Source organism: Drosophila hydei, unplaced genomic scaffold (assembly GCF_003285905.1).
Source record: "Drosophila hydei strain 15085-1641.00,03,60 unplaced genomic scaffold, DhydRS2 tig00000048-arrow-arrow-pilon, whole genome shotgun sequence".
Taxonomy (NCBI): domain Eukaryota; kingdom Metazoa; phylum Arthropoda; class Insecta; order Diptera; family Drosophilidae; genus Drosophila; species Drosophila hydei.
In genome coordinates, this window is record NW_022045654.1 from 26,727 (window position 1) to 52,064 (window position 25,338).

The following is a 25,338-nucleotide window of genomic DNA, read 5'->3' on the forward strand; positions in this document are numbered from 1 at the left end:
CACTTGCACTTATATTTATGTAAATTGTCTAGGGACATTAACATTTTGACACCTTTGTGCACCTGTTGCTTATAAAACTGCATACACTGAATACAAAGTCTACAATAATTGGTTCTACAGAAGGTTACCTAAGTCTAGACAATTAAACAAAAAGTATAACTAATAATAATAATAATTTTTTATATAATTTAAATGTAAATATTTAAGCGCCATTATAATGGGAATGCCAACTACGACTAAAATATCTTGGGCATTTTTAGTGCATTCACGAGGTAATCGAAAGCTGGTTATCGATTTATTACCATTATCATCTCTATGCACAAATATGTTAAATAATAATAATAATAATCGGGAGCCTGTCATAATTTGTTAAATAAAAATGCCGACGACACGAAAACCCACTTTTGTGTCCCGCAACCTAGTGGCTATTGTCATGATACCCAGCCTGATTGCCGTGCACTTCGGCTGGGCGATTTTACAAGATAATCGAAAGCTGGTGACCGCCGAGGAACAAATTGATTTGCCTCCCGTTACGGTAAATGGAACAAAAACTGATAAATCAGATGAGAAATATATATATATATATAAATAAAATAATCTTGCAGTTTGCTAAATTTGCGTGGAAGCGACTGACGGGCGATCATGGCGTCGTTGCGGAGAAGAGCGACTCGAAATGAGCGCGTGAATTGTAAATTGTATTCGGGTTAAACTAGTTAAAAACTATTTATTGCATTCAACTGATGCAGTAATTAGATCTACAGTAAACTTTAAACGTTAATATACAAGCTAACACAAAAACAGACGACGTACATACAATACATATACATATATGCTTATGTAAAATAAAATTAAACAGACTGAAAGCGTCCGCAACTAATTTACAATATTAATTAATTAGCTAATTAATTATTGCGTCAGTGACGAGTTGACTGTGAGATTGTCGAGTTGTGCATTGAAGAGGACATCGCTGATGAGCTTCTCGGCAATGATGCGTTGCGTGTGGTTGATCGATCGCAATTTGCTGGCCACATTTACCCCAATTGCATCGTATTCATCCTCATGCCGGTGCGAGGTGGCGGGCGCTGCGGTTGTATACGCTGTAGTCGCTGCGCTTCCAAACAGCGGCTGGTAATGATCCCGTCCAATCTGTATGGTCGGTACAGGTTGGGCATGTCCATTTGCCTGATGGTGCAGGTGCTGCAATTGCTGTTGGTGATGCTCGAGTGAGTTGACAGCCTGCCAAGCAGAGGAAGAGAGAGTATTGAGTTTATGTTATATGCAATATTTTGCACACGCACCTGTTGTATCTCGCGCTGCGAATTGGAGTCGAGCGATGTTATCTCCAGCACCTTGACCGCATGTCCGCCTGCTGCAGCAGCAGCTAACGAAGACTGTGCAGCGTTCGCCTGTGCAACTAAACGCTGATGTGCCTCTGCCACCTCGTTGTGCGTCTGATGCGTCTCATCCTTTACAAGTGTCACACAATCCGCAGGTGTTACCGAGATGGTGCTCAACGTGGCGCCCTGACTACTGACCACCACATTGTTGGCGGCGACGGCGGCAACCTCTGCCTCGACTTCATCGCTGGGGTTGGGCACAATGGTTTCAATATGTTGTGACTGCGGCGTATGATGGGATTCTTCCTCGTAATCCATAGAGTCGTCATCGTCAAAATTGATTTGCAGCTCTCTTTTGGGCTTGCCGGTCAATTCGTTTGAGTGGCGCTTGGGTTTGTGGTCTGCTATGAAGAGCAGCTTGTCGTAGTACCAGAGACGCGTCTCGTAGTCGGTTTTGGAGGAGGATTTGCGAAATTCTCGACGAAACGCGGATCGTAATGAGTTGATCTTCCTAACGACCATGGCGCGATCTGGATTTGGCTCAACTTCTTTTAGTTTTTCAACCAGTTTGTCGTATGCTTTATTTCTGGCGGCGTGATTGCTGTAGTCGTGGTGTTTTGGCTGCCACAGGCATTCCTCCTCTTGGTACTGCTCAATGAACTCGGTTAGCCAGTGTCGAGAATAGGATCGCAAGTCATTATTTATGTTCGATACGTTCATTGTTTTCCTTTTTGTTTTTGTATATTTTTACACTTTGATATTTTGCTGTTTTTCTCCAAGTGCGTCTCGCGTGAAGTTGGTTGCTGCTGCTGCAGTTTAGTGCTGCCTGATCCATGATAAATGCAACACTATTTCAGCGATGTGGCAGCACTTTGTAATTTGGCAACGATGCAGCCCTAGTACCCCATACAGTTCTCTGTTTTTGTCAAATGGTCAGAAAAGACGGAAAGGCGAAGCCGCGCAGCGAATTCTTATTATGTATTAAATAATACAAAAAATACGCGTTGTGAATGAAATCAAAATAAATGATTGTGGCGTTCCGAATTGTTAGCTACAGCTAGTGAGTGCATGAGCGTGCCGCTGCAAAACAACATTGCGTTGTTGTTGTTGTTGCTGCTGCTGCATGTCAAAAAAGAATACGCAAAAAATCTTTGTTAACAACAAAAACAAAGGTGCGTTATCGTCATTGCCTAGGCAGCACATTTTAAAAATCTCTAAATTTGTCAAATTATATAATATGACTTTGTGTGCGTGTATATGTGTCTAAGTGGGCAACCAAATACGTGATAAATTAACGCATTAAAATCAAAACAGAGAACGTATGAAATGTATTTCTGTTGGAATGTGTGGGGTGCTGTGAAGGGTATGGGGGTTGCCGCACTGTTGGGGTGCATAACAAAGGAATCAAGTGAACCAAAAGTGAAATACGGTTAAGCAACAGCTGTTTATTGTGCCCGTTGTCTGGTCAGACAATTCCAATCAGAATTGCATCACAACGAATTGCTCAAAACGTAAACGAAACGCAACGAAGTAATAATTAAAAACTAATATTTGTATATTTTTGAATTTAATAAACATATTTTAATGTCACATAAATTTACATAGGTGATACATGCGTTGGCTAGCAAAATTGAGCCGAGTGCAAAGTCCATTCCAATCAGAACTAGAATTGCTATTGCCACATGCTTCCTATTAGACAAAGCGAGCGTCAAATCTAATATGAGTGAATCTATTTATAAACCACACTCAATTGCGCATGCAAATATACATAAATATATATGCATTTACATATATATGTGTATCACTAAGCGACAGCCTTGACTCAATGGCAAACAACAAATAACATTTAACGAACTTGTTTACATACGTTTTGCCGGCTTAGTGCAAAATCTCACCCATCTAACCGACCAACCAGCTGCCTCCCAGCATCCAGTTTACAGTGGTACACAAATGATTTGTCTACGAAATCCTTATCTAGTAGAATTTTCAGCAAATGCAACTTTAAATATCTGAGCTAAATATTTTAATTAATATATTTCTGTTCTCAGTCCAATCTAAATATAACATTTTCAAGGTCTTCTAAAAATATCAAAATTAAAATGTTCTGCTTTATTTTGTATATACAAATAATAAATATTAAAATTAAATTAGTTAGTTTCTAGCACGTGAAATTTATACATCCAAATACCTGAAACTGGAACAGCTTTCATGCGGAATTTAAAAAAAAAAGATAATCTTAATTTCCCTAGAAAAATTCAAACATATTTAAGTCCAAGAATCATTTCTTCTGATTGTAAAATAATATTGTTAGTCTAAACCATTTTTTGAGTTGTCCACAAAATTCTAGAAGCACAGTTAAATCGTAGTTCTTGCTTAGAGCAAGGTCTGTTTCATTTTTTTCTTTATATATTGAACGGCCGTTTTAATTTTATCTCTCGGGCAGCTGCTGTACGCTAAGCTGTATCTTATCATTAGAGATATAAGAATTTTTTATCATGAGCTACGCTCGTTTCTGTCTAATGCCAAAACGTGTTCAAGGTGAAACGATTCGCTTCTAGAAACCAAATTCGCCCGGCTGCTCTTTTTCACATCGATACGTAGAAAATAGGCCCATATATAAGTATGTGTGACCTACCCATATAGAATAGTCGTTTGGGAGGTGTGTGCCAGCACATGTGCTTGTTATAATTGATGTTTGGTGATAATTTGTTGTTATTGCTGGCTTGTTTACATTTTTTAGTGAATAACAGGTTTCTATACTCTTATCTGGAGAACTATGGTTTTCTCATGGCATATGTAACAGCTGAAAACTGTCTTCTGTGATGTGACAGTAAAACTGTGGCAAGCAATAAAACAGCTTATTTTCTTTTCTTTATTGTCAACTTGTGTCAACTGTTGTTGTAAATAAAACCCCAAAAGGTAAACTGATACGTGTTCAACGTGTTATAATCTAATCAGAATGGTTAATCAACGAACAGTCTTTGAACAGTAGCTGTCCAAGCAAAGTACACTTCAAATGTTCAGATACAGATTTCATCTTTGTCGCAATTGATTGCATAAATCTTAATTGTTTTCCATTTTCTTGAAACGATGCCAAAATACAAATTTAACAAATGGTTTCGTTTCGTTACGAAACAGTCGTGAAAGTTCTCGCCTTACTAGTTTTTCCATTGATTCGACTTATCGCCTTAAGCTGATAAGAGCTTGAGCTCAAACATAATACTTTGGCTACTCTTTTTAGTGATTGTGGGATCTGTCGGAGTGCATCAGTGCTTAGGCATACGACCGGGAGTCATAATTGAAATTAAAGTCTGTGTTACCTCTCTCCCATTGCAGTCTGCCATGAGCCGCCTTATAGAGAAGCCCAACATTGCCATGTCCATTACATCAACAGGTAGTCAATTATCCAGCACAGTTGTCACTGGCTCGGCCATAGCAGACGACACACCTGCTCCGGCAGAGGACGAGGATGGCCACAGAAGCGCAACGGGAATCCAAACTCCAGTTGCCTCCGTCGAACAGAACGCCAAGTCCACAAGTGGTAGGTTTTCCTAGTCGATAGTGCCTCTTTACTGGAGAGATATTTATCAGTCAGATTTATATCGATTATTAGCAAGCGACTTAACAGACATCGATATTTATCGATTGCCAGCAAGTAGTGCAGATAGCGATCAGTTATAGAATTATTAGCAAAGTTTGTCAACGAGATATGCTATATAAACCAAATCGATATTTATCGATCGCCAATAAAAGAATTATGAATATATATATAGATATATATATATATATATATATATAGATATATATATAGATATATATATATATATATAGATAAATTGTAAATGAATCAGATTTTCTATTCCACGATCTCTCGACGTATCAATTTGATTTTTTCAACATATATTCAATACAGTTGTAATTCTTATGAAATATTTACCTTTTTTGAATTATTTTAAATAGGTAGACTGTATAAATAGTATTTTCACTTCGTTCAGTTGTAAGCAGTGATTAACACTTATCGTCATTTCACACAGCTTCAGTGTTTATTTAAATTTAAGAAATATGTGTTAAAATGCAGTTCTATCAATTTTAAGTGAAATATAACTTATTGAATACTTTGATTATTAAATTTCGTGTTTATCAGATAGACAGATATAGTACAGTAGATACCATCCAGACGTATATTGCAAAAATTCATGTTTCCCCTTGATCCACCCTTTTTAGTGCGCAACAAAGTGGACCAGGTCCTCATCAGTCTGATATCGGGCGCAGCGGCCGGGGCTTTGGCTAAGACCACAATAGCACCGTTGGACCGCACGAAAATCAATTTTCAGATACGCAAGGATGTGCCATTTTCATTCAAGGCTTCGCTCAACTACCTGCAGCAGACATATGCCAAGGAGGGCGTCCTGGCGCTGTGGCGCGGCAACTCGGCGACTATGGCACGCATTGTGCCCTACGCAGCCATCCAGTTCACGTCCCACGAGCAATGGCGACGCGTTCTGCAGGTGGACCAGAATGGCGCTAAGTAGGTTAACAATTAATTGAAAGATTCCTTAATTATTCGAAATCTACTTGTCTTTCAATAGTACGAAAGGACGTCGTTTTATCGCCGGTTCGTTGGCGGGCATCACATCACAGTCCTTGACCTATCCTTTGGACTTGGCTCGCGCTCGCATGGCTGTCACGGATAGATACACGGGCTATCGCACGCTGCGTCAGGTGTTCTCCAAGATCTGGGTGGAGGAAGGTCCGCGTACCCTGTTCCGTGGCTATTGGGCTACTGTTTTGGGTGTTATACCTTATGCGGGGACCTCATTCTTCACCTACGAAACGCTCAAACGCGAATATCATGGTAAACCAAAGCTCTTCTTCAGTTATCCTTCATAAAGCTCGTGCTTTCTTTTCAGAAATTATTGGCAATACAAAACCGAATGCTTTAGTTTCGCTGGCATTTGGCGCCGCAGCCGGTGTAGCTGGTCAAACGGCTAGCTATCCGCTGGACATTGTGCGTCGGCGAATGCAGACGACCCGGGTGAACATCAATGAGCCGCAACGTTCTCTCACGATACTGGGAACGCTTATTAAGATATACAGGTATTGTTTGGGACTCCAAAGATTGCAATTCGAATTCTAATTTATGTGGATCACTTGCTTTTCACAGGGAGGAGGGCATCAAAAACGGCTTCTATAAGGGCCTGAGTATGAACTGGATTAAGGGTCCCATTGCCGTTGGCATTAGCTTCTCCACGTATGATCTGATCAAGGCTTGGCTTATAGAATTGTCTCATTTGAAGCGCGGTCGGGCTGAAAATTAGCAGATGACCTTCAAACACATACACACACAAACACACATACTCATTGACTTACAAACACACATGCATACACACCTACACACACATAAATATATATATATATATATATATATATATATATATATATATATATACACATAAGAAAAGAAATAGACAACGCACTGCTTTCGCTCTTAAGTTAAATGTTCGGAGAGCATGAAAGGATTTTGTCATGCAGCATCAACATTGTTATATTTGAATGATATTTTTAGATGTTAACTATGAGAGTCATGATGAATACACAAACGCATACTTCTGTTATTCACTGTAAACGATTATTTTCTTTAAGCTGAAAGTAAACACAACACAATAAAAACACAAAGCTGTCTGTATAAAGTTTCAAATTAAGGCTACTACTGCACTGATTTTGATGCTTTATTTGTACTTACAACATCGACAATAACTTTTCCATATATACAACTCTATATTTTAAACTGATTATATAGCTTGTATTCTACCTTGCCAAGTGTGAAATTTACGTTAAAATTGGCTTGTGGTAGTGAAAGCTGTAAAAATATTGTAAACAAATTTGGTATGCATTTTCGAATGTTTAGCCGTGATCAATAGTTTAATATATTATATGTGAGTGTTTTTATTAGCAAAAATAAATTAACAATAGTTTGAATCAAATTTTTAAAACGGCCGAAATATTTTCGTTGTTTTTGATCTGGCAACTCTTACGATAGCTTTAGTTCGATAACGTTCCTACTTCAGCGTTTGGCCAAATCTGCCATCTCTAGTCGCGTTTAGTTGTGCAAAAATAGTGCGCAAAAACAAATTGCTTATTTATTTCATTTATTTTATTTAAAAACAAGTCATAATTCGTTAACTGTTCCTAACTAATTCGCGTGCTATATGTAGATTATGTGTCCTCAAGCACTGGCGTTTATTTACCTTTCTGTTTCGTTTTAACCGAGCGTGGATGAAAAGTGACCATTCATATATACTAGTACATAAATAACTAAAGCTTATGATGACTTCTGCTTAGAAACAGGTGAGTGTCGGAATTGGGGAAGGTGGCAAGTGCATGTGTAAAATAAGACGACTATTGATTTATTGTAGTCATGGCCGCTCCCTTGTGGGCGGACTGCTGGCGAACAACAGGTGAACAGAGTTGCCATACAGTCATTTAAGCCTTTCTGCAATTTTAAATTGCGAAAAATCAATTTATTTCCGTATATCATTTAATTAAAATTTAACACATGGTTGACTACTGCAACATTTTGCAGGGCACAAAACAATGCTGTTACTTGCTCTAACTGGTACAATTGATAATGATACATGACATCGAGGATTCCGGTAATATCTGATAACTCTAATCAGAAACTTACGTATATGAATTGTAGAACTTTATAATAGCAGAAAGTATTATTATATTATAAGTGAAGCTGTTATTTGCAACTCATGGAAAAAGGGTGATAAGGCACGATTGCTGAGAAAAAAGGGACTTTCCTTAATTGGGTATGATATTTGTAATATAAATTTAAAAAATGAATCAATTGGAATAATCTATCATGGGTTGCTTACGTCTGTTAATGAGATACATTTTCTTCAATAATTTAAAACGGGGCCTTTTTAATTCAAATATATACAAATTGGGTAGTTTTCAACTGCAAACAGAATTCAGACTGTCTGGCCACGCGGCTGTTCTATATGTTTGCAGTGCCATTTTGAGTAAAATGGTTTAATATTGATGTTAACAGGTCGGCTTTACATTAATGTTCGTGCGTCCAATCGGGTTGGTGGTGTGCCCTCGCGGCTTTTGCAATTGTAATACGAATTAAATATATTTTACAAATTATATTGTTTGAAAAAAAAAAACTTAATTCGTCGCCCGCTCAATTCGCATTTTATTGAGCGCTCAGGCACCCGAATTCAAGCACAGTATTTTCGTAGAGTAGAGTTGAAGTGATAGTGTTCGTGTAGTTGTGTGGCGCGTTTATTTGTGTAAGTGTGAGTGTATACGATTTAAAAATAAAACGGCAAATACATATCAAAATATTAAAAGCAAGAAACAGAAGAAGAAAAGGTCTGCTCGTGTATTTTACGTGAGTGAGTGTTTATGTGTGTGTGCTCTTCTGCTCTGCACTAGTGTACGCGTGTGTGTGTTGGGGCCATCGCTACCAATACCAACATATGCACACACATACATTCTTCGTACGTGTTTACACCTTCTGAGCTGTTTGTGTATTAAAGGTAAATAGAATATAGAGAAAAGAGCAAAACACGGGCACGTTCTCTGCTCTGTGTTCTGTGCACAAAACCAACAAGCAATTGCTGTCGGCGGGGGCTGTGCGTGGGCGGGCCATAGCCGCTGCCTCTGCTTGCTGCTGCTGTTGCTGCACTTATCCCCTCGTATAAGGAGGATTTTTGTGGAGAATTCTAGGAAAATACATATATTTTTTTTATTATTGAATATAATTTTATTTTTTGACTCATTTCTATAATTTTTAATCCATTTTTTAGTATTTGAAAAGTATACATGCATATGTATATACTTATGCATATGTATGTATTAGTGCATATGTATTTACACACGTGTGTGCAGTCTGTGTGCCTGACCATGCAAAATCATGTGTTGCCACTTGGGCAGACATTATGTTGTTGTTTCTTGTTGCGCTCCTGTTTCTTATTGTTTTTCTTGCTGGCTGTGCATGTCGTCTTCGTCGTCGCCGTTGCAGTTGCAGTCGCAGTCGCTGTGGCCATCGTCTTTCGCTGTTAATTCTTGGAAAAATCATAAAAACAAAAGCAAAAGAATTTTCGAGTGCAATAGCAGCGAATATATTAGCTCCCATCTCTTTCTCGCTCTCACAATCACATTTGCTACTCTTGCTTTCTTGCAGAGACAGCGCCTGCGACAGCGACAGCGACGTCGACGTCGTTTCATGTCGCGTCGCGTCGCGCTGTTCTGTTCGTTCTGCCCGCTCAACACTTTATCTTCTTCTGTTGTTCTGTTCTTCTGGTCTTGGTTCGTTCTTTCGTTCAATGTGTTGCGCACACAAATAAACTTCCACACTCACACTTACACACACATGTCCGCACTGGCCGTGGGCTGCCATTTACCATTTTGGACAAATTACTTTTCTCGTCGCCGTCGCCGTCGTTGTCGTCGGTGTGTCAATGACGCCGCTGTCCACTAACGCTGTGACCAACTGATTCTGCTGCGGTCGTAATCGCGTCTATCGAAGCCTTCTCACAGATAAGCTGCGATAAGGTTAGTCAAGTTAAAAGCCTTCCTCCTCCTCCTTTTCTTTCTCTCCCTCTCATAGCTATACCGCAGTGTAATTGATACACCTTTATGGCAACTAAATGCAACGCAATATGTGTAAAAAGATCAAGAAAGTGCTTATCAAATGTTTGTGTATACATGAGCTGCTTGTGTGTGCGTAGGTGAACTTTAATTAATCAGTGTTGCGTCTGCTGCAGCGTTTGCTGTTTCTGTTGCTGTTGCTCTATAAAATTGTGCAGAAAATATAAAACACTTGAAAGAGCTGTTGCCAGATGTTCGACTGTGTGCGTGTGAGGGCTGTCAGACTGATAAAACGCTGTAGCACAAATTTTAAATAGTCTATAGCATACATCTATATATGTGTGCATGTGTGTATATGCATATTGATAGATGAATATACAAATTGAAGTATCGATACTTTGCTTACGTGCGTTATTGTTTGCTAATATCTTATTTATTGCACAGTGGCTAAGGATCGCAAGAGTGAATGAAATAACAGTTGAACAACAACAACAGCAACAATGACGATAATTGATTACCCAATATAAACCCAATAAAATATCTGGTGGGTGGGTTTGACATTTGATGTTGCCAGCAAACATCCAAAGCAAAGGCGCACGTACTTACTCTGTCCCTCTCGCTCCCTCTCTCGCCTTCTCTCTTTCTCGTTTCACACACACGGATACAGAATTTTACTTCCACAAGCAAAAGCGCTTATTAAACTTTTATGAGCGCAGTAACAAATAGCACAAAAACGGCACGGAATAAATATACATATGTGTGGGGGCTATATATAAAAATATACATATATATATATATATATATATATATATATATATATATGGGTATATAAGTTTGTATAAAAAAATTAAAACGTAAGAACAACTTTTTCTAGCCTTCACCGAAGTACTTTATACTCTCAATAAATACAGTTTTCATCAATTTACATGAAAGTGATACAGAGTTTAGGAATATCGATTCAATAGACTTTGATTATTATTATAGAAATATGGATGTCAACTTTTGAACGCCGTATTAATTAGCAAAAGTTATTCTAAACTCATTTTATTGAGCTGCAAATAACATTCGTATGTTCAGCTATCGTTGGTTTGTATTAAAATGTTTAACATTTTAACAGTGCTCCAAATAAATGATTTTATTATTGTTGTTTTTTTTTTGTGTTCCAATTGCACAGCATATTTTCAATGCCTTATCTTTGATTGTGTATAGAAATACACTCAATATGATTTGAAGGCAGACAGGAAAGAAAAAAACAAATGTCGAAGCAGCAAAAAAAGGGCATCAACAAAAAATAGCAACTTGGTGCATATATATATTGTATATTGAATATAACTATTCATATATATTTATATATATATTTATACAAATGTTTCATGTCTAGATTTATATTCACATGTATATTTTGATATATGCAAGCGCACTTATTAGCTGCTGACAATATATGATAATTGCCGTATACTTATAAAGTCCTTAATTAATCTTCTTTTGAGTAAATTTGTATTTTAAATTGTAACATGTTTGAACTGCGTATTTTCTGCAGATTTAGCAGCAATTAGCTGGCATCAACTAATTTGCTTGTCTGCAAAAAAAAAAAAAAACAACTAAAAAAATTGAAAAATTCCTATCCATATATCTAGTTATTTATTTGCACGGAATCGTGTGAGTATATATGCACATACACACACAAACACAAACATACATCTATATCTCGTTATATCTGAAAATTTGTTTATCTTTCGCCTTATGGCAGCGTCGTCGTCGCCATAACGTTGGCTTTATTTGTTTAGCAAGCGAATCTGTTTGCTTAGCTAACCCCACAACGAAAGCGAAGAGTGCGCTTGTGTATTTGGGTATTATTCGGATATTGCAATTTGTTTAGCTAATGAGAAATTGCGGTACTTTTTGCCATTTTAGTTATGAATCAGGATGAAAAAATTAAGAAGTAGAAATAATCGTACTTATAATACACTGAAGAAATATTGTATAGTGGCAGACGGAGATTATGATACAACATGTACGAGGCTGCTTATCGTATCTTTGCTTCAGTTTCAGTTACGATTTCAATTCATTTTAATTAATGCCTATATTATGTTCATGTTATGGTGCCCCACAACAACAAATTATTTACCTTCTGCTTACGTAACGTTTGTATTTGTTATGAATATCATGCCCTTATCAGCTTCAGTGTGCAGCGGGCTCTCATGGGTCTTTGACAAACAGTTATTCATAATCTAAAAATGCATTAAAGTCACTTTTTGCCATTTGTTGCTTTCAACAATTTCTTCACTTTTTCTGTTTGTTTGTTAGTTTGTTTGTTGATACAGCAACAGCTGCATGCAAACCTGATATATCTATGTTTAGATACATTTGTATGAGTGCATTAATTGTTGACGATGTGGTCAGCAATTTTTAATTGAATGCTATTCAAATTGCTTGCTGGGCTTTTCACAGATCGCCAACGACGTCAATTGTTACGAGCATGAAAATCAAAAGTCGCTAAACCAGTTTAGCAGTTTTCACTGTAACACAGCAACAGCAACACCAACAAAAATAGCAACTACAACAACTTTCATTGCCCATGCATTTCAAGGTTACGTTTTGCGCCACTTTTCTTGAGCTGCAAAACTTACTTTTTTCAAGGTTATTTAGCGCTTTGCCTTTGAAAAGAAAGAAAGCACAATAGAAGATAACAAGAGATGGGGAAAACTTTTGTTCTGCTACGACCGTCATGAAGTAAGGTAAAAGTTAAATGCGCAAATACATGCATACATAGACAGCATCCATCATCTATCTCTGTAACACTTTTAGCTGTGCATAGACTATAAGCTAAATTCGATTTAGGCTATTTAAAAACTACATTTATTTTTTTTTTAACTCGATTGTAGATAATGTTATTCATTGAGTTTCTGTGAATAAGTCGCCAATAAATTTGTTCCCATAAGAAAATTGGAACAAGTGAAATATAGCCAAGGGTTCGCTCGTGTTTGCCATTAATTCTGCCTCTTTTTCTCTTCGCTCTTTTCACATGTGACTCTTATCAAAACGTTGTACGTCGTACGTCATATGCGTATCGCGTTTGGTTCGTTGGCGACATTTTTTGTTGTACGTTTATCGGAGTTATAAACGCGCCCCAAAAACTTTTCCATTTTCATTTAAAGCGCGACTATGTTCCAGGAACGTTCCAAATTAAAGTACATATTCTGATGAGATGTCAGCACCTTGTGCAAATACAGTGATAACTTTAATGGTACTGAGCGAACTCGGCTAATTTCTTTATCAATTTCACAGAAAAAACAAAGAAGTAATAAAAATCCCTATAAAAAGTTCTGTGTTATCTAGTCAGCCTGCATGACTACAGTAAGTTGGCTTTAAAGACTTACACTATATGTAGCTATAGTAGCTTCTCAGAAAATATTTTATATTAAGTTTGTGCAAATAAGATTTTCATTGTATTTTAAAATCAATAAACACGTATCATGCGGAAAACGAATATTTGGCAAAACTTTCGAGACGGCCAAGGTCTATCTACTACATATACACAAATATATATATATATATATATATATATATATATATATATATATATATATTATTTATATATATAAATATACATTAATTTTGGCATTTTATGTTGATATTTAATCACTGCCTCTATTAGAATCGTACTTATGTAAATTTATATGAGAATGAGTGTAATTCATTGGAACTGCTTTGAAATGCACACGTCAATGCGCCTCTAAAGATACAAGTTTCTCCGTTGTTGTTGAGAAACTGATTCGAATTTATGAATTCGTTGCTTTGCATGAAAACCAGAGTGTAGACACGTTTTTAGCCCATTGACGACGTCGTTTCGATGCGTTAAATATTTCAGCTTGATTCGGTTGTTCCATGTTTACGTATGCACAGCGGACGTCTGCTTTATGAGCGTATTGGTTTACAAATATTATCGCCCCTAACAAACAGCACTGTGCTGCACTTGGGGCTAACGAATGCAATGCATAGCGACGCCCTGTGCCGCCTCTTGTTCGAACACACAAGCAACAAATTCAACAAATATAGGTTCTATTGATTTATAAAATGCTGTTATCCGCCGGTTTTCAAGTCGTCTTCTTAATACTACCGGTTATCGCGTCCGTATACTCTTCCCATTGAGTATTTTGATTTAGTAACATATTAGAATGAAACGTTCGTGCAGCAAAAGGTCAAGTAACTTGCACCGATAGCATTGCATTTAGTTAACATTAGCTTGTTCTGTTAATTGTAGCTCAACTTTACAGACTTGCTTACTAACAGATTTCATATGATTACCATTAACATTGATTGCTGCTGACATTTACATTGCTGTTAAATACCTTAACATATGTTAACACAGTTCCCTTTGCATTGAAATTTGTTCTTTTGGAAATATAATTTTTAAATTTATTTAAATGTCTGAAGTGTTTACTCTAGAGTATTTTGTATTCGTTGAGACTCTGAACTCTCATTTTGTATTCCATTTTATTAGCTTTTTTTTCATTGGCAATATGTTATGCCAAGCTATCTACCCTCACTATGCTTTTTGGCAACTTTGTTGCTGCCTCTTTTTTAGCTTTATTTCATTTCATATTTTATGGCAGGTAAACAACAAAAGGCGGCGCAACTTTTCATTTTGTGGCTTTTGAAGTCGCACGCTTGGATTGTTCTTCACATATTTATAGGTCGAATGCTAAAATGTGCTTTATCAAGGATGCCAAACACAAAAACACACATGCATATATAATTAATATTAGTATGCACATTTAATTATTATTTGCAGCAAGCTATTGCTTGTGCTAATTATACGCTTTTAACAATGGCCAACTTCTAAGCAAAATATGAATTTCCATATAATTTCCATGTTAGCCATATTCACGAGAAATCAGTATATTTGTACTAAATTTCCCCAAAACTAGCGCAAATATTTTGATGATGTCTTAATGATTTTTGCCAATTCAACTGATAACAGTTAACGGGCTCAGTCAGCTGTTGAGTACCTTATCAAATTGTCATCATCTTCCGGGTAAATTGATTCATCAGTATAATCCATTCTTTTCATTCGTAGTGGTGCTCTTATCAAAAGTGGACAAGCAAGCGTACTATTTAGGTTCTTTTTTTCATTTAATCAAATTTGCAATTCAAAGAATAATATTTCTTATTTCGATTATTTTAAAATTTTACTCAAGTTGCTTGACACACTTCACTCCTTCTGAATTGCGTGTACTTATCGACAGAGTATATAAGCAAGGCTACAGTTTCCTAAACACTTTAGTCGCGTTTACGTTTCTTTTCTGGCTTAAATTGCGTGCACATTTCCATTGTTTGAAAGCAATTGTATTCGTAAGTAGACATATAAACACACATATATATATATATATATGTATATATATATATTATATATATTTATATATATATATATATATATATATATATATATATATATATATATATATATATATATATATGTATCCAGAATCGTTGTTGTCATTCTACACTAACGCATTATTTCATAGATATACATTTAATTCTTATTAATACTCTGGCGTCCTATGTTGGATTGTTATTTATAAACATGTCAGCTGCGACATTGCTTATCTCAGGTGACGCAGGTGTAGCTCGCATCAAAACAGAACGGGTCAATAAATAAATAAAACAAACAAACAAACAAACAATGAATGGAACACGACGCTGTTGCTCGCTTGATTGCCCTGTGGCGTGGTGGGTGGCTGACTTGTTGGCTGGCCCTAAGGAATATTTGTATTTATAGCACAATTTGCATAGCACAAATTGTTCAAGGTCGAAGGCAACCGCAGCCATTTTGTGAGAAATTCACTGGCAGCGAAAGCAAATACAAACGCAGTATTATTATTAATAACAACAATAACAAGAGCTAAATTTTCCCCTGAACTGGCATTTGCATTGTGTGGAGCAGAAGCACCAAAGGCAGCGGCAGCAGCAGCCTTGAACTACTAACCATTTGGCAGTACGGCAGCAGAAAGTGAACCAGCGAGTAGAAAAAACTCATGAATCGTAGATAAACCTGCACAATATCGTTTGGCTACCTAAGCCGAGTCGCCGCGGGCTTTGGACTCTCTAGTCAGCCGCACATCCGATCAGTTTTGAGATCGACCAGCCAGACTTGTGCAGCAGGTAACACACATGCCACGGGCTTGACCTGTTTTGATTTCTGTGGCTGTTGCTCCTTTTTAGTTGCATAGAGATGAGAGCGAATAGTCGTGACTGAAAAGGAATCCCAAAGATACATCCAATTCACAAATTTGTTCTGCGACTTTGTGTCAGAATATGTAATTCTTTCCGTTTGGCCTTGCTCAATTAAACTTTAATTCTAGTTACCTGTTAAGCATAAACAAGAATTCTATTCACATCGTGACACGTTTCTTCAGTAGCATCCATCTCTACAGTCTGCCGTATTTCATTGTGTCTGTTTGTTTTCTCAGTGTGTGTGTGAGCTTGTGTATTTGTGTGTAGTTTGATTTTTATCAAATTTTTGTTACTGCTGCGGGCTGCTCTCTTTTTGAGCCTCGTCTAACTGGTTTGGCTTGTTTGGCCATTTCTCGGGCCATTCATATTTGCTACGTGCGCTGTGCTCACGTTGTTGTCCCTTTTTTCTAGAGAACTACGAAAATTAGCGTATCGACCACAAAGGCAAACAAATGTCTGGGCATGAGTCGTTGTTCTGCTGGGTTCTTCGGGTTACCGGGGGCTTGTTGTTGTTGTTTGCTCTTCTCGTCTGCTGTTTGTTTCTCGACCGATCACGTTTTAGTGTGTCCCCCACACGACGATTCGAGAATGAACTCTGCGCAATCATGTTGCTAAAACGAGCATATTTGCAGCGCGAAATTAATTGTTACACCTGTCCAGCTGTCCCTGTGCCCATTACCGTGCACTTTTCCATAAGGGTGCGTCGGATATTTGCCTCCATTCTGGCTGCCTTTTGTTTATTTTCTCACTGTTATGCGAGTTGTTGTCGCATTGTTTGCTTTTCGCCATTATTTTTGTTATGGTAATTAAAGTTGAGTTTTGTTAGCACATGGCTCTATCGTATCTCTTCGTTGCCATAAGCCCCTTAAAACACACGTAACATCAGGCTTACACACAGACACACAGTGGCGCTTCTTGTGACGAGTTATGTTATAGTTGAGCACAAAGTGCGTCAGCAATAAGTTTCCTTTCACTTGTTTGTCAAACAACCCATCCGGCCCACATAGTTATATAAGCTGCCTTGTTGCATATTCAAAGGATGGAATTTTGAAATAGGAATTCCTTTTTGACTTTGTAATGTGAGGCTGGAAATCTTAAGTCTTAGAGTTTTAATACCGAAAGTAAATTAATATTAATTTAATATGAACTGAAATGTTTATAAAAGCTGTGTATATGAAATTATGTGAATGTACATTAGATAAATGTGCAAGCTAGAACATGAGCTATTAGATATTAAGAATAGAGAGTTTACCGAGCTATTTACCAAATTGTATTAAGTATTAAACTGAAAGAGGTACAAGCAGAGAAAATAAGGAAATTCTTGGAAACTTAAAGTACAAACTTGTATTTGCCCAAGAAATCCCATAACGCATCGTCAGAGATTGTGCTTTTGGCATAATTTAGCTAAATTCCTGTACGAATTCCTGTGCTTCACCTAATTTGTTGTTGCCAATGTGTCTCATATGGTCAAGAAGTTTGAAATCTATTCATTATAAATAATTAGGCTTTGTGTAGATGGATTTTATGAATGGCGCTCTGCACATGCAGCATACATATTCACACACTCACTCACACATCTCAACACACACACATACAAACGTACATTTAATATCCTTCCTCTCATGCTATCCTTGCCACTTATATGCTTATGTATATATATATTTTATTTATAGTTTTTTTTTGATCCATACGCATTCGTACCTAACATTCCGTTTGTGTGAATTTTATGGACAAATCCAACTTCCGATTCGCTTGTGGAAGCCAGCAGCTGGACCTTGGCCAGGTCATCGCCGCCGCCACCACCAAGCAGCCAGAGAGCCTTGCAAAAATGCATTAAACAGTTACAAAATTAAATTGCATGACAAATAAGAAGCGCATAACAAATAACTGAAACAAACACAAACAAGCATCAAAATATATCTGTATAAACAGAAAATCCAACACTCTGGCCTAAAAGCACATATTGTCAGCCGTATCCCTGTCATTGCATCCTGGTCGCAGCATATGTAAAGCTGCTTCGCTCTCGCTAACATCCCATCCATATTCATCCAAACCAATAAACCATATGAGCAGCATGAGTCTGTGGAAGCGCATCTCGAGCCATGCCGACTGCGAGCAGCGCATGGCGGCTTACTACAATAAGAAGGGTCTGTACGACCTGCGTCTCTGCTTGGCGCCCTGGATCGAAGACAGAATAATGTGAGTAGTTGACCCTAGTGTTCTCAGAGTGGCGATTCTTTGCCTGATCAGTGGGTGAAACCAAGGTATTCAGACTAAAACACTGCTAGGTATGGGCGCGGGCTGTAAATACATATTTATAAGGTTTTTCTATTCTCCACACAGAAAGGCTTTGTTTGCTGGAAGAAAATTTTTATTAATATATGTTGAAGAGAATGTTTAATGTAAATTAAACAAACCATATCAGATGGTTCTTCGGAGGTCGAGCTTAAAGCTTATAAGTTTATATATTCTATTCTAACGGGTTTTCTTTCTCTCTCTCTGTGTTGCTCTCTTTGTTTTTCCCATGCAGGTCTGAGCAGATTACGCCTAATTCGACAAATCAATTGGAGCTCGTCGCTGTTAAGTTTATTGAGGATCTACAGCAGAAACTTTTATCAACACGTGCCAGTGATCAGGTGCTAAAGTACCGTCTGGTTGAGCTCTGTGCGCTGATCCAACGCACACCGGCCCTTGAGCTATATACGCATCTGCGCAGCGGAGTGCAAAAAGAACTGCAATTAGCCGCCGAGAAGAGTGTCGCCGTTGCCACCGCAGGCCAATCGATGCCTCTGAACACGTATAATATGAACAATGCCGCAGTAGTTGCCGCAGCCGTTGGTATGAACACTGGCTATGTTGATGCTAGTGAATTTGTAGGTGTTGCAGGCACCGGTGTATCCCCAGTTGCTGGTGGCATGCCAGCCGGCATTATGCATAATATGGCTGAAACTACAGCTCCCGGCTCGATGGGCCCAGCTAAAATGGAATTGTATGAAGTACACAATCAGATATTCCAAAGCTTCAACGAATTCACAACATGCTCTGAAAATCTAAGAGTTTTGGTACAGAACTATCGCTGTATGTTAAACGCACCCAATTCGCCCGATGCGGAACGAATGTTCAAGAGCTTGATTGAGGATAAGACCGCACTGGTGGCTAGGCTGCGACGCAGTTTTCTGTTTTACGATCAACTGCAGGATATGGTCATAACGGAGCTTAAGAACTGGCGACGCCAACAAGCCCTAGCTGGCAATGGAGCACAGTTTAGCGAGAATATGCTGGATGATATACAGCGTTGCTTTGAGCTGTTGGAATCGTTTGTCACCCATCTGCTGACAGCTGTCAAGGAAACACTTTTGGTGCGCATAGTAAACGATGATCCCGATCTGAATTGTCTGCTTGAACAAGTGCAGGTGGCACAAAAGAATCTAGTATGCTCTGCTTTCATTGTGGATAAACAGCCGCCGCAGGTAATGAAGACAAATACACGCTTTGCGGCCTCAGTGCGCTGGTTACTTGGATCACAGCTGGGCATACACATGAATCCGCCCACAGTCGAGTGTATTATTATGTCTGGTGAGTGGATTTCTAGCACATCAATCGCATTTTGAATTGTATCCCTAATTGTTTATGGTTTATATTTGCAGAGTTGCAGGCGCAGCGCTTTGTCACGCGTGGCACACATATGGATGTGACCAATGGCAGTCTGGCTGGACAGTCGTCGGGCGAGATACAGAACTGCTCCAGCACCATGGAGTATCAGCAGAGCAGTCATGTATTCTCTGCTAGCTTTAGAAATATGCAGCTAAAGAAGATCAAGCGCGCCGAGAAGAAGGGCACCGAAAGTGTCATGGATGAAAAGTTTGCGTTGTTCTTCTATGCGACCACAACAGTAAATGATTATCAGATTCGCGTCTGGACACTTTCGCTACCCGTGGTGGTTATTGTGCATGGCAACCAGGAGCCACAATCTTGGGCCACCATTACTTGGGACAATGCATTCGCAGATATTGTACGTGATCCGTTTGTGGTCACAGATCGTGTCACTTGGCGTCAGCTGTCAGTTGCACTTAACACCAAATTTGGATCGTGCACACAGCGTGCCCTAACATCGGAGAATTTGGAGTTTTTATGTAAGTTAAGCGAGATGAAACTTTTCCTACGTTGACCGAATAATATCTTAATAACTTTCTTAGTTGAGAAGCTGCAGCGTGATAATATTGCCGGCGAGCGCAATGAGTTTATTTCATGGAATCAATTTTGTAAGGAGCCATTGCCAGATCGTACTTTCACTTTCTGGGAATGGTTCTTTGCCATTATGAAGCTGACCAAAGACCATTTGTTATCCATGTGGAAAGCGGGCCGTATTACGGGCTTCATCAACAAGGCCAAGGCACACGATGATCTCTTGCGCGCCGTTACAGGCATAGGCACATTTTTGTTGCGTTTCTCCGACAGTGAATTGGGTGCGTAAATTCATTTTAGTTGGTTAAGAGCTTCGTTAATATTATCGCTTTGTTAGGTGGTGTTACTATTGCTTATGTAAACACTTGTGGCTCGGTGACAATGCTTTCGCCGTGGACTGCACGTGATTTCCAAATACTTAATTTGGCTGATCGCATACGAGATCTGGAAATGCTGCGATGTCTGCACCCGACCGATATCAATGTGCAACCATTGGATCGCGATCTCGCTTTTGGTGACTTTTATACACAGCGTTCTGGTAGGACTATAAGCCAATGAAATTAAATTTTAATTGTTTACTAAAGGATTACCTGAAGATTTGATATTGTTTGACAACATATGAGCATTGACAAGGTCTCTAAACAAGATATATTTATAAGCTTGTTTGTAAATTCGTTTAAAATTTGGTTAGTGTAATGCTAAGTGTAATTGTCAAACAAGTCAACTTAGGTCTCCTTTGTAGCACATGACCACACATTAACAATTGACACCTCTTTTTTATCTGAATAGAACCAACGCCCCGCGGCGATGGATATGTTCCCAGCACGATACGCGTGCAGGTGCGTACCAGTGGGGATACGGGCTCCATCAGTGGCACGCCTCATCATTCAATGCAGTCACCGCCGCAGGATAGCATGTCGATGGGAAAGTAAGTTTTGCACGGTCGACCTCTTACTAACATCTAGCGTCTCTCTGACCGACTCTTCCTGATATTTGTTTAGCTAAAATTTTTTTTATATATTGTTTTTTTTTGGTTGCTCCTGTTTACTGGGGAGTGAACTCCAACCGAATCCAAAGCAAACCCTTCAAGTAGGGTCTTAGTTTCCTTGCAGTCTCAGCTGTATTTTAATTTTATTTATTTGGCCCATAACATTTTCAAGAGTTTAATTAGATTGCAATACTTTGAAATCGAGAGGGACATAAAAACAAAAAAAAGCGATATCAAAAATGTTTAACAATTCCACTAAAACAAAAAAATAATAAACAAATTTGTTCACTGGCGTTTATTGTTTATGTTGTTTTGCTTTTCCTTTTTTTCTTTTTTTTTATTACCTTTACTAATATTAACAATAAAGAAAACAACGATTGTGCTACGCAGCTGTGGTATAAACTATGTTACTTACTCTACTCTTTGTTTATTTTCATTTTCTACTTTTATGCGTTTTTGATTTGTTGTGCAAACACTCGGTGTTGTGGTGCCCATCCAGTTATTCTCCACGTAGTGGCATCATGTCTTATAATCCATCGAGCGTCGCAACCACATCCTATTACAGGGATGATTCTGATTCAGATGATAGCACTGTGGCGCGTGAGCTCGAGAATTATGTCAACAATACAGCGCCAGACGATCCCATACTGGATCAGATAAGTCACACCATATTCAATGTGTGCGCCAATGGGCAAGAAGCACAGTGGATGATGCCCACTAAATCAACATATGCCGTGCCATCGCCCTATAATGAAACAGTCCAATATTAAAAACATAAATTCGAATTGCAGGCTAGTTGCGGTTGTGCCTCTTACCGAAAGGTATTTTTTGATACCTACATATCTATCCATATATTTATGTACCAATCGCATACGCAATCGCATCAATATCACCCAGCAAAGAACAAACAAGCAATAAACCAACAATTCGATTTTTGATTCTCAAAACAAATAATCATCATTAGTTTGTTTGTTGTGTGCCACGGCTCTAACAGCGTGTCCATCATTGCACCGCCCTATCCGAGCCTCTGCATAACATAAACTCACGTCTTCACTCGCCACTCGCCACTAGCCACTCGCCACTTGCCACTTGCAACATTCGCCAATTGTCACATTCATTAGATATGCCCGCTGTCGTTGCCTACTTTACTAACTTTTCAAACTTATCAGGTCGCTCGGTTCTATGATCTCATATTCAATTATTTTTGTTGCCTTAGTTGTTCTACTTCAAAGTATTGCCATCTTATTAAGCTTTTCAGCAGCCATAACAATCCAATATGTATTTCTACGTATACAATGAAATTGATATCTAATGTAATTCTATATTCTAATTTTTGATATCATCGCAGCTTACAGAATAGCACCATCATGCATTTGTAAATGCCAAAAGAACATCCACAGCAATGAATACAATAATAGACAACAATTGCATTTTCAGCAAGCAACTGTTTTTTGGGGCTTCTTTGAAATTACAAGAATACACAAAATATATAAACAATAAACAAGTTGATTGCATGTATATTTTTCCTTTTTATATACCTCTTTATTATGTTTGTTCGTAATTGTTGTTACCATCACTTGATGAAACTTGATGTTATTGTTGTTAATGTTGTTAAATTGGCACGAGAATCGAATGCCTTCGACGTAGGCGGGGGGCACCGTTCGTATAGATTAACAGTTTTTCAATCGTACACCTTTTACCACATATTTCTTTTCACTAAATACATTATTCGTTTATATCACAACTAACATCATTTGCCGACTCATTCCAATGATTCACACACATTTGTATTTGTTTTAGTATAACTCATGCGTCTTCTTCTCGTTTACTTGCATTGATTTATTTATTTAATTAATTTTGATTTTCTATTTTCTATTTTCAAATTTTCTTCAATTTTAGTGGTAGTGATTTTCCCATGGCGGACTTTGATACGATGCCGAATTTCGATGTGTATAAACTATAAGCCTATTCAAAGCATACGCCACATTTATATATACTTATATATATATATATATATGTATATGTTCGCAAACGATATATATGTATGTGAAGAAAAGAATGTAACATGAAATCGCGTAAACAAATGAATCCTATAAAAAGAATTTGCCGCTATTAACGACGTCCATTAGATGTTTACTCTAATCAAGCAACCAATATACCCTACAATTCACACAAAATCGGGCACATCGACCTTAACTTATCAAACTATTTTAACCCAAATGTAAATTTTACATATTTGGAATGCATCATTGTGGCATGTGTTTTATTTTTGGTATGTATATAATTTATTAGTTTTTATATTAATACAAACCTATTTCGGTAGCCCGTAAAGACACAATAAAGTAAGGAGAAAATTTTTGTGGTTGTGATCTCCAATTCGTAGAAACACTTAAAGTTACCTTTGTAAGAGTATTATATACACACAAATACACTGGATGAAACGATAGCTACTGTAACTAGTAAACGATTTAAGTAAATGGAAAATGTTTTAGAAAGAAATGTGTTTTATAAAAGTTTTATTCAACAATTTTATCAAATGTTTATCGTATATTCGAATTTATATTGTTGAATGTATTTTAAAATATATAAATATATATATATATATATATACAAATATCTAATTGGAGTGACACAAATTGGAAAAGCTGGTTTCAGTAGTCGCCTATATGTATTGGCTCTCTGATAGACTAGTCGAGAAAATGAGTTTGAACTGAGGAACGGATTGTATACGAATTTACACATAGCCAAAATATATTTATATGTATGTTTATCTAGTTGTATGTATAGAAGATTTAACTTAAAAAACCGTAAAGTACATTTTGAAATGGAATTTCATCTAAATGTTAAATGTGGTTAAGTGTTTATGCTAATTGTTTGTTTTTCAATTATTAAACAATGTTTTATTTATTCTTGCAGCATTTGTGAAACGCCAAAAACGAATCAACTAAACGACAAGAGCAATGCATGCAAATTGCGGCACTTCAACACACACACACAGCCCACACACGTCACATTACACATACGCACACACACAAACACACGCACAGAATACCAGATATTAAGATTTTAAATTGTGCTTAAATATGTATATGATTTTTATATACGCAATTTACATAGGTGTGTGCGTCCCTGTGTGTGTGTGTGTGCGTGTGTGTAATATGGTTTTAGACACGACTTTGTCAATTTTGTCAAATGTCTGTATGAAAATGATTTAATTTTAATGGATTGCGTGATCAGCACGTGAATTTAGTTAGTTTCCTTTTGTAACTACGTATATTTGTTGAATCTAAATTTGTGAGTTTTATTATAATTTAAAATCGTTTATTTTGTATACGTTTAAGTTATTTAGTTGGGACACAAATGTACCTCAATTGTGCTCATTTTAGTTATACATTACGTAAGTACGTATTATACATATAAATATCTGTATATGCATGCATATATATATGTCTATATATGAATTGCTTTATGTATAAACCCCTTTTCATTGGCTTCCATGCTGCAAATGCAAACAAATTTCATTTATGTACTATATTTGATATGATTTTCATTAAGGACAAAGTGTGCATTGCATTAAAAATGCGTTAAAAAAAAAACAAAAACAAAACAAATATATAAACAAACTGTTGCTTCTGTCGCCCACACCAAGGACACAAAAGCATGAGAAATGATAAACAGATGAAAAGTAGACGACGATGAGGATGAAAATACTATTTTTTTGTGTAAACAATTAAGCTTTTAATGTGAAACTGTAAGAATTTTATAATACTTCTAAGTAACCCAACTTAATCAATAAATATATACACACTATATATATATATGTATATATATATATATATATATATATATACAAAGATTAAAAACAATTGAAGTTAATTACACATTTTTGTGCAGCTGTTAAAGCAAATTTGAATTGAGCAACGACAAACTCTTTATGTGTGTTCGTGTTGAACGTAACGTTTTCAATTTTTAAATGTTTAAATATAA

The 25,338-nt window shown here is 37.3% G+C and overlaps 3 protein-coding genes across 6 annotated transcripts; 2 read left to right on the top strand and 1 right to left on the bottom strand.

The window, feature by feature from the left end:
- Window positions 1–891: 891 nt before the first annotated feature.
- On the bottom strand, window positions 892–2,188 carry LOC115483787. Its single transcript, XM_030226045.1, has 2 exons — window positions 1,299–2,188; window positions 892–1,236 (listed from the first exon to the last, which is right to left on the bottom strand). Exons 1-2 carry the CDS (start codon window positions 2,055–2,057, stop codon window positions 907–909), a joined length of 1,089 nt encoding a protein of 362 aa, XP_030081905.1. The 5' UTR covers window positions 2,058–2,188; the 3' UTR covers window positions 892–906.
- Window positions 2,189–2,256: 68 nt separating this feature from the next.
- LOC115483786 (mitochondrial coenzyme A transporter SLC25A42-like) lies at window positions 2,257–6,732 on the top strand. Of its 3 annotated transcripts, none has more exons than XM_030226042.1 (6): window positions 2,257–2,509; window positions 4,674–4,878; window positions 5,562–5,865; window positions 5,927–6,192; window positions 6,248–6,434; window positions 6,502–6,732. In XM_030226042.1, exons 2-6 carry the CDS (start codon window positions 4,680–4,682, stop codon window positions 6,653–6,655), a joined length of 1,110 nt encoding a protein of 369 aa, XP_030081902.1. In that variant the 5' UTR covers window positions 2,257–2,509; window positions 4,674–4,679; the 3' UTR covers window positions 6,656–6,732. The 3 variants fall into 3 exon arrangements, with proteins under 3 accessions (XP_030081902.1, XP_030081903.1, XP_030081904.1); XM_030226043.1 differs by lacking the exon at window positions 2,257–2,509 and adding an exon at window positions 2,523–2,867; XM_030226044.1 differs by lacking the exon at window positions 2,257–2,509 and adding an exon at window positions 2,523–2,848.
- A 677-nt stretch (window positions 6,733–7,409) lies between these two features.
- LOC111595033 (signal transducer and transcription activator) lies at window positions 7,410–24,947 on the top strand. Of its 2 annotated transcripts, XM_023308558.2 has the most exons (10): window positions 7,410–7,685; window positions 17,852–18,377; window positions 18,709–19,754; window positions 19,826–20,311; window positions 20,375–20,644; window positions 20,701–20,901; window positions 21,153–21,291; window positions 21,851–22,172; window positions 23,251–23,623; window positions 24,268–24,947. In XM_023308558.2, exons 2-8 carry the CDS (start codon window positions 18,244–18,246, stop codon window positions 22,119–22,121), a joined length of 2,547 nt encoding a protein of 848 aa, XP_023164326.1. In that variant the 5' UTR covers window positions 7,410–7,685; window positions 17,852–18,243; the 3' UTR covers window positions 22,122–22,172; window positions 23,251–23,623; window positions 24,268–24,947. The 2 variants fall into 2 exon arrangements, with proteins under 2 accessions (XP_023164326.1, XP_023164327.1); XM_023308559.2 differs by lacking the exon at window positions 21,851–22,172 and having other exon boundaries at window positions 7,411–7,685.
- Window positions 24,948–25,338: the final 391 nt, after the last annotated feature.